General features: G+C 48.2%; 1 protein-coding gene across 1 annotated transcript; it reads right to left on the bottom strand.

Moving 5' to 3' along the window:
* Nucleotides 1–7,087: 7,087 nt before the first annotated feature.
* On the bottom strand, nt 7,088–8,097 carry LOC108677741 (vegetative cell wall protein gp1-like). The gene is made up of 2 exons (XM_018166011.1): nt 8,072–8,097; nt 7,088–7,514 (listed from the first exon to the last, which is right to left on the bottom strand). The coding sequence occupies exons 1-2, from the start codon at nt 8,095–8,097 to the stop codon at nt 7,088–7,090; spliced, it is 453 nt and encodes a 150-aa protein (XP_018021500.1).
* Nucleotides 8,098–10,035: the final 1,938 nt, after the last annotated feature.

The raw sequence follows: 10,035 nt of genomic DNA, 5'->3' as shown, positions 1-10,035 counted from the left end.
AGACCTATTAAAGTTCCGAAAACCGCATTTTTACCTCACGTACAGGCTCAAATACCAGGACGGGTCTGAACTGACTTCCGAAAATTATTTCAAGCTGTTCTCACAATGAAAGTGACTGTTGTTTAATGCTTATATAACAGCACTAAGCTGCCACGTAAGTAGACAACCGTCGCTGCAAACATTATACGGTGAAATGCCGAGCGTCGTGCATTTGTTTTACGAGTTACGTTTTGTCTTGAACAAAATGTCTCTTAATTATTTTAAGGCGTCATATGAACCGTCCGTCACACTGCTAAACACATAATATAAATATCTCAATGGATGCCTCTCCCTTCCCGTTGATAACAATACCTGCTAAGCTGATAACAATACCTGCCCTGCTGATAACAATACGGGCCCAGCTGATATCAATACCTACCCTGTTGATAACAACACCTGCCCTGCTGATAACAATACCTGCCCTGCAGATAACAACACCTGCCCTGCTGATAACAATACCTGCCCTGCTGATAACAATACCTGCCCTGCTGATAACAATGCCTGCCCTGCTGATAACAATACCTGTCCTGCTGATAACAATACCTGTGCTGCTGATAACAACATCTGCCTTGCTGATAACAATACCTGCCCTGCTGATAACAACACCTGCCCTGCTGATAACAACACCTGCCCTGCTGATAACAATACCTGCCCTGCTGATAACAACACCTGCCCTTCTGATAACAACACCTGCCCTGCTGATAACAACACCTGCCCTGCTGATAACAATACCTGCCCGTTCTCCTTGTTGGCACGGCGTTTCTCACGCCTCTTCCTGAGGCTGCGCCTGACAGAGGTGCGCGGGTTCATGGCCTTGGTGACGAAGCTGGTCTTGGTGTGCACGTCGCGGGGGGGGTTCAGGAGGCTGAAGTCGGGGGCTCCCACGGGGGGAGATGACGTGGGGGGCAGGGCACCGCTCAGGGGCTCCTGGTGGGACGACTGTGCCCCCATCCTCAAGGGTTATGTCTGACGAAGGGTCGAGTGAGGCGGCGACTAAGGGACGAGGGTGGCGAGGACGAAGAGCCAAATATGGCTGCGACGAACGGCTAGGACCAAGGGCAAGATGATGCCGGTGACCAAATATCGGATGTGCAAGTAAGTTGACGAACCAAGAGTGACCAAAGATCATGCGTCACTTTTCAAGTAGCATTAATAACACAACGTAACACACAGTGTACAGCAAAGTTTACAACGGAGCACTGTCGACTGTACAGCACAAAACGTGCAGTACATTAGACTGTACAACACAGCACCACACAGGGATGATGCTACCCACACGCTGGTTGTTTGGTTGTTATCACCATTTTCTGCAGTTAATTAACAATAAACTAACTTCACTTCTGCCTACTGAACATAAACACCAAATTAAAATCACTAAGCCTAGGTAGAAATAGCAAAATCTGGAACGAAAATTTGAGGACTGAGTATTGGCCACAGCAGAGGTACAATTAGGACGTGGTCTCAGAGATCCCTCGGGCAACACATACATTGTACAGGTGATTTGGACACCGCCCACGGCCATGCTGATGCACCACCTTCGACGCCCGCTGCGTGTACCGCCCCGCTGGGTGCAGGTTGGGAGCACTGGTCCAGCTGGGAGCACTGGTCCAGCTGGGAGCACTGGTCCAGCTGGGAGCACTGGTCCAGCTGGGAGCACTGGTCCAGCTGGGAGCACTGGCCCAGCTGGGAGCACTGGCCCAGCTAGGGTAAAGCTGGGACAGTGGCCCAGCAGTGATAGCTTATCGCACAGTGAGCGTCTCGCTATCAACGACGTGGAGTGTCTTGTGTGGCGAGGTGGCATGAGATGTGGCATGACGATATGTGGCATGGGCAGATGTGGCATGGGCAGATGTGGCATGAGGGAGATGTGGCATGAGGGAGATGTGGCATGAGGGAGATGTGGCATGAGGAGATGTGGCATGGGCAGATGTGATTTTTGGTACGTATTTTGGCTCCTTCCGGTAGATTATAAAGACGAATGCGTTGAAGCATCGTAAAGACACGCGTACTATACACACACGCCCGCAACACGCACACGCTGGCAACACGCACACGCCAGCAACGCACACACGCTATAGCAACGCACACACGCTAGCAACGCACACACGCTGGCAACACGCACACGCTAGCAACGCACACACGCTAGCAACACGTACAGGCTAGCAGGACAAGCTGATAAGCTGCTCCTCCAGATTGCACTGCACTATCTCGGACCGAGCTTTCCTGATAACACCCGACCTGTAATGTCGTACACACACATGTACACGCGGCTCATACTTGGAATGGAGTATTGGAATCATACTTGGAATCTTGGAATGGAGCCTTGGAATCATACTTGCAATCTTGGAATGGAGCCTTGGAATCATACTTGCAATCTTGGAATGGAGCCTTGGAATCTTGGAATGGAGACTTGGAATCATACTTGGAATCTTACAATGCGTTGCGCACGGTTAAGCCCGAAGGTCGCTCATCGTATACCGTGCCTAAATCGTTGGCAGTTATCAAGAATTTTATAGTAAATAAAACGCAGAGCAAGTTCAACAAATCTTCAGTGAAAACGTTTTCATTTAAGATACAGTGAACTTGCTTGGCGTTTCCTTCACTATTAAATTCTTGGTGAGCTCACAATTTAAGCAGACTAATGATATAAGTACTTAAATACGTTGGTAGTGATGTAGCAACAATCGGGACCACAGGGGCAGTAGAAAATACAACGGTGCATATGCCTTTTGTTGGGCAAGCTGATATAAGTTGCTACAGGCGTGCATCCAGCTGATGGTAGAGCAACAGGGACAAACGATTAGGGATTGTCCTCATAAATAAATCCATGCATATCTTGAATGTCAGAAGAGTAAACTTACTTTTCTTAGTTCTCTCGACAAGGCATTGAATGGTCTCGGCCTCGCCACGGATAGAGATCTCTCCGGCGGAGACTAACCTCTGACCTCCTCTCGGTGGTTCAAATGAATTATTCTGCGCAGTCTTTCGCTCCTTTCACTGTGCACTAAGCACTTTGCAGGCTCTACTCTTCGTTTTCATATGTAGGATCCAGTACGGTTATATTCCAGCAGTGATGATGACACATAACCCTTATGCCCTCTAATGAAAGCAGCATTCGCCTCTTCGGTGCCTCAACCTCTACTACGGTAGTAGTCCAGCACATAATGATGTATTGTTGCGCGAATGTTAGCAGGACTGTCCCATATCACCGCATATTGGCATGAACGCAGACCACAGCTGGCAGCAGTATACTACTCTTGAATGGGCAGTGCAAGCTAGGGCTCTTAAGAAGTAAATATCGACGGCGTTTGGGTGGCTCGTAAATTCGGTGGACGAAAGCGTTGCTCTATCGAAACTTCTTTGAAGACTCGCAATCGTATTTAATCAAGTCTGAAGCAGTAGAATTTCAATTTATCCACTTGGGCCCAAACTAACATTGTAGTGCAGGCAGGCTCGCGTGTAATCTTCTTCAGCACTCTTTTTTCTCGTTCGCAAATGACTATAATATGAGGATGCGTGGCTTAGTCCTAAATCTGTTTCGACGCTGGGCATGAGAAAAAGTTGGTTCAGATACCGACGCAATGGCACTTAAATTCTCCTTCTCGTCTCGGGAAATTTCCAGCCTCTACCACGACAGCTTGCACATCGGAACAGCTTGATTACCTGAGGGGTTATAGCCATTAGTCGGAATTTTTTTGGTCTTTTAATAGCACCCTTTATGAAACTTAGCCTCATCGGTTCATTTTCGAGATGACCAAAATTCTCCCATTACACTTTCACTAGGAATTCTTTTAGTACAATTTACATAGCGTAATTATTATAGCCATAGGTACTTCAACACACTTCTTTAGCAGCACGGCATGGACTCTGGAGCTCAGAGTTGACATTTCCTGGACAGTCCTCTGCATGTATTATGGTCCAATATCTGTGTTCGTTTCTTCCTGCCTACAAGACCTTTATACTTTTACTTTCATTTGCCCGTTTTGAGATGGTTGCATAAACCAGCTTCGAACTGCGTTCACACCACAGGCAGGTCGTCACCGCGATGAATACGTAATTATTCATCAGAGGGCCCACGGACTTCCGCATTTAGCTTGGCCTGCACGTATTTACTCGTAAATTTATTGCAGTTCTCGCTGATGGCACGCATCGTTCCTGCTTGCTCGTAAACCTCGTGCCAGTCTAGCAAGTGTCGCTCAAGGTCCTCGAAATGACTAATTAGTCTCGTAATATCGTTGGGATTGCCATCTTCATCTTTTGGGATTATCGTTGGGATTGCCATCTTCATCAAAAGGGCTTTATCTTTTTGAAGTAGGACGCACACACACATTGAGTAAATGTTTGTTAGCGTGGTACCGTATGCATTACATCGGAGGTTGCGGCTTAGGTAGCGGTATCATGAAGTGATAAAGATCCCACACTCATCTGCTATCTCCATGAGCACATAGATCTTGTGGGTTATTCCCCACGTGGGAAGCCAGACTCTTCTCCCCACTGGTGTTTTTGCCGACACTAACACCTTTTGTCCTTCATTTTACCGCTGCTGCAACTAGAATTTTACTAACTCCCTTTGTCTTTGCAGGTTTAAGAAATCGAATTTGCCGACCTCGGGCAATAAATTTGCTCTCTAGCAAGATCAGTTATAAGTTGCTATGAGCACTCTTAAATATGGGTCTCGACTCCCCCTAGATTTCTCCTCCGTTTTTCCAAAGCGCGTCTTCCACCAGAGGTTGAAACTTGGCTATCAGGACTGAAATCCACCCCAGCTTCTCAGTATGTTACGTTTTTACCAAGTCGCCAGAATTAATTTCCCCCAAATAATTATGTTCAAGAAGGTAGAAGGAACAGTGACGCTGAACTTAGATCGAAATTACGTGCATGTTTCATTATTAATAGAGCTCAATGTTGGAAGTTGCCGTCTTTCCTTTTTACGTATATTTACGGATGAAAACACAGGAATGCTGCGGCAAATCTAGTGATAAGCAATTCTAAATTCCTAGGCGTTCTTTATAGTCACTTTTCATGCATTGAAACATTTTATCCAGCAAGCGAACTGCCAGCTGGTCTATCCCCTTGATCGAATTAATGGACGATGGGATAGGAAGATGGAATGATATGCCATTTCAAGGAGATAATGAAAGAGGCAGGGACAAAAATATACAACAAACTAACATGTCAACCACGTTCTTGTCGCCATGCAACACGCTCGCTACACTTATGTCGCTACAGTCGTGCTGACAACTTCAGGTTTCCATCACACCGTCAGCAATGCGTGCGTCAGTCGTGCTGACAACTTCAGGCTTCCATCACACCGTCAGCAATGCGTGCGTCAGTCGTGCTGACAACATGCAGCGCCTGAGATACGACCGTCGTAAGTCGTGGCTTGCATGCAGCGCCTGAGATACGACCGTCGTAAGTCGTGGCTTGCATGCAGCGCCTGGGGCGCAACACGGCGGCCTCTCCTGCAAGACTTCGTCAGCCGTTCCAGCGCCCCATCCTTGCTACATGGCACATCCATGCGTGATCAATGTACACACGCACACATTACAGCACAAAATGCGTACACATGTGCCTACAGATAAAATATGCTATACATGGCACACACAATCACTGTTTGGTACTGCGACACGGCGGAGCGCACAAACACAACCCACCCTCACGGAGCTTAACGCGACACTGATGGCAAAGGTATGCGGTGACCACAGCTCTACTGGCTGTCGGCTGTACACCTGCTAGCTGGCTGACTGGCTGGCGGCAGGCTGGCTGGAAGGGTGCCGCCCTTCGTGACGTCATGCGTGCTGGAGGAATGTGATGGCATTGCTTCTTCACTCGTGCGCGTGGGTGTACGTGCGTCGTACCACACGTAATCACGTGCCCGTTCAAGTACCGATATCATAACTAGTCATGTCAACACTAGCAATGGCAACTGGAGAGTGTCAGCTGATGGAGGCAGCGTAAGTGTATGGCTTTGTTATGAGATGATCCTTCTCGTGCCTCGGCACCTCTTCCCGCTGGCGGATGTACGATGACGTCACGGCCTGTCATGAGCCGGTCGCCCGCTGTCCCGTGGCATCACCACAGCAGCCACAACACAACGGCAGCAACAGATACATCAGCCGAAAAAAAGATAATAATTTAAACACCCGCAAGAATAACAGAAGCAATAACTACAACGTCATCAGTAGCGAAGAGACAGATAATTTAAGCCAAGATGATTGCAGACTTAATTATCATCAGCTCATTCAGCTGTATGTTCATTGACCTGTTAAAATCATCGAACGCGACATTTTAAAGCGTAAACCAAATTCATGGGATTTAGTGATGTACAAGAATCATATACATCACACGCTACATCACTAACACATCATCATGCGCATGGCGTGCACCACACGCTACATCACTAACACATCATCATGCGCATGGCTTGCACCACAGTGACCACACGCTACATCACAGTCATCACTAACACATCATCATGCGCATGGCGTGCACCACACGCTACATCACTAACACGTCATCATGCGCATGGCGTGAATGTTAGCATGCTTCCTCATGGACACGACAAGGCGGGATAATATATGCGCAATAATTTAGATGCAAAAATAGCGACAGGAACGAGTTTTGAGGATCAATGAACCGGAATAAAGCAGTCAGCCCACGAATTAAAAAATAATTTTCTTCGTGCCCAGAGAAAATGACGATAAGGTGTAAGGTAGACTACGATGAAAAAAACAATCCAACCACTTCCCAGGCCAAAATAAACTATTTCCCCGTAATTAAAATAGTTATTTATTAGATCCGACGCACAATTTTATTCCTTGGTAAACTAAGCACTTTCGCACTCAAATGAGCAACAACAAATAAGATGAAAGGGACTGGTCGTTTCCGACAAGCGACAACTTCTCAGTCGCATCCTCGCAGGCTCCAGCTCTAATGAATCATTAAAAACATGTGCTAGGAAACTACACACAAAGGTGTTGGCATTTCGGAGACATGAACTGAAAAACAATCTTCTGGGTCCGGGATGTGGCTGAGGTTCAGGGAGGTATTAGGGGTGTGGATGGGGTACAGGGGAGTGGCTGGGGTACAGGGGAGTGGCTTCGGTACAGGGGTGCGGCTGGGGTACAGGGGAGTGGCTGGGGTACAGGTGTGTGGCTGGGGTACAGGGGTGTGGATGGGGTACAGGGGAGTGGCTGGGGTACAGGGGTGTGGCTGGGGTACAGGGGTGTGGCCGGGGTACAGGGGAGTGGCTGGGGTACAGGGGAGTGGCTGGGGTACAGGCGAGTGGCTTGGGTACAGGGGTGCGGCTGGGGTACAGGGGAGTGGCTGGGGTACAGGGGAGTGGCTGGGGTACAGGGGAGTGGCTGGGGTACAGGGGTGTGGCTGGGGTACAGGGGTGTGGTCGGGGTACAGGGGAGGACAGGGGCGGGCAATATTGATCAGGTACGGACGCCTCCACACTCAAGGAGCGGCAGCTGCGATGACGTCATCAGGTTCAGTTGCGGCAAGCCTTAGCCTTAACGTATCGCCGCAGGGGCCTTAACCTATCGCCCTGGGGCCTTAACGTCGCGCCGCAGGGGCCTTAACGTATCGCCGCAGGGGCCTTAACGTATCGCCGAAGGGGCCTTACGGTAGCGCCGCAGGGGCCTTAACGTTTCGCCGCAGGGGCCTTAACGTCGCGCCGCAGGGGCCTTAACGTAGCGTCGCAGGGGCCTTACGGTAGCGCCGAAGGGGCCTTACGGTAGCGCCGAAGGGGCCTTACGGTAGCGCCGCAGGGGCCTTACTGTAGCGCCGAAGGGGCCTTACGGTAGCGCCGCAGGGGCCTTAACGTATTGCCGCAGGGGCCTTAACGTCGCGCCGCAGAGGCCTTAACGTCGTGCCGCAGGGGCCTTAACGTATCGCCGCAGGGGCCTTAACGTAGCGTCACAGGGGCCTTAACGTCACACCGCAGGGGTCTAAACGTAGCGCCGCAGGGGCCAAATTTGCCACAGATAATTTCACAACAGTTGTACATTACACACGCTTGACGGACCAATTCGCCTTGACACGTCCGAACATTGCGATTTGAGCGTTTAACTGTTCAGCTCACGACTGGTCAACTCTTTCCTATCCAGCTCTGCAATCGTGTGAGCTGAGGTAGGAAGATAAGCGACAGCCGTGTTTGTGTGTCCTTAGGGCTTGCGTATATTACATCATTAAACTAAACTCTAATAATAACCTGATACTCGGCATGCGCTAGATGAAAGGTTGTACAGAAATACGCTTCATGCCCCCCTTTCCATGGTTTCTCCCACGCAACCCTAGCTGTCCCTCGCCTCCCGAAAGGTCCGAGAACAGCGGCCGGTTATAACCGCCGGATTCTGCTGGTCTCGTTTCCAACCCGTCCAAGTCAGGAGTCCTCAGTAAAATAGCGGCTTACATCAAGCTAGTAGCTATGAACCTTCATGAAAGTTGTATAGGAAATTATAAGTAGTTCATTGTCTTCGCGTCCAACTTCTCTCGCCATTGTCTCGGCCGGCCGTTTGAAGGCCACTCAAGACTGGCCAAGAACGAAAGCCAGGTTGAAAGAGAGTCCCTTTAGTAAAAGCACGCAAAGTGAAAGAAGAGTTTAATGAAATCGACGATGAACAGATTTAATGGAGTTAAGATATTCATCAGATATTCTAAACTCTAAAGCATTTCACACTCGCCATTAGTTTTCGAGACTAGGGCGATCAGGTCGCGAACATAAATTTGCAGAAGGCAACAAGCAGCGCATACTATCCGGAAACGCAGTTCAACCGACACATTTGCCACACGTGCAATTCTTTCGTAGCAAGAAGCTCATCAAATATTAGGGAACAGTCGTCCCGTCACGCCGGAAAGCGTTACTGCACGACTTCTGGGGCATATAGCACGATAAAAAATATATAGTCACAAGTTCGTAGCTCAGTCAGCCAATCACTGACGGCCTTTCTAGCTAAACCGTGCACTTAGGCAGCTACGTGTACATAGGCCGCTACGTGTACATAGGCTGCTACGTGTACATAGGCTGCTACGTGTACCTAGGCCACTACGTGTTCTTAGATCGCTACGTGTACTTAGGCCGCTACGTGTACTTAGGCTGCAATGTGTACACGATTGAGTTGTTATGGTACGGCCCCTATCAACAACTCGCCTTCCAGACATATTAGTGGGATAAATGAGATTCACTTCAAAAGTGTATGTGCCATAATATTGTTTTAGATAACAAAAAATAACTAGACTTCTGCCTGAAGAATAATGCAGTTTACAGAGCCTTGTGTAAAACAGGTTGGAGTAACAAAATTTTAGCATTTGTTTATGATTTGAAAGAGAAGTTATATTTCTGCACCCTGTCGGCGGATGCATGGTAATGTTGACCTGGTCGAGGCAGGACGATTGCATGCATTAACAAGTTACATGCTACATGACTTTGCATTAACTCACTTGCATCAGAAATTTGTTGACTTCAGTGACCAACTCTCTCTGATGATATTCTTGTGATGATAGATGATACGAAACAGAATAAATAGGATTGTGTTCATTTTAGAAAAAATCTTTCACCGAGTTATCAGCTGGAGACGACATCGGTTAACATGATAATAATTAAAGAAGAAGAGGTTATGAATTTATCCAAAAATGAAACACTTTCTTCTCCACAGCACCGCTTGCCGGGCTAAATTGGCTCAGGTTGACAGACACAGACGCTGAAATTGCGTTGCTATTTTGGACAAAGTCTCACTCATTGCTCTGCGTGTGCAGGAATAGATGCATTGAATTATTCAGTGTGCACAACACCAGCTCTGCTGACGTCACTGCACTTAATTTCTTCGACTTGCTGAAATCGTAGCATTTTTTTGCAAATGTCAACATCAACTCAGCGTTATAAACAAGTTTCAGTGCGAGTTACAGCGCGTTTTGTGAATTTTGGTGCAGGGGTAAAAAAATACTCGCTTGATTACATAACACACGTCCCGGTCTAAATACACATGGCGG

This window comes from Hyalella azteca, unplaced genomic scaffold, assembly GCF_000764305.2.
Source record: "Hyalella azteca isolate HAZT.00-mixed unplaced genomic scaffold, Hazt_2.0.2 contig16248, whole genome shotgun sequence".
NCBI classification, from domain to species: Eukaryota; Metazoa; Arthropoda; class Malacostraca; order Amphipoda; family Hyalellidae; genus Hyalella; species Hyalella azteca.
The sequence above is the reverse complement of the archived record's forward strand: the minus strand, read 5'-3'. Positions and strand labels throughout refer to the sequence as shown.

What these genes read in the sequence shown, in the direction of transcription:
- LOC108677741 (XM_018166011.1), bottom strand. Translation starts at nt 8,097, where the DNA reads ATGTTCGGACGTGTCAAGGCGAATTG. An exon ending in GGACGTGTCAAGGCGAATTG is followed by an intron (nt 7,515 to 8,071) that starts GTCCGTCAAGCG and finishes ACGTCATCGCAG; the next exon opens with CTGCCGCTCCTTGAGTGTGG.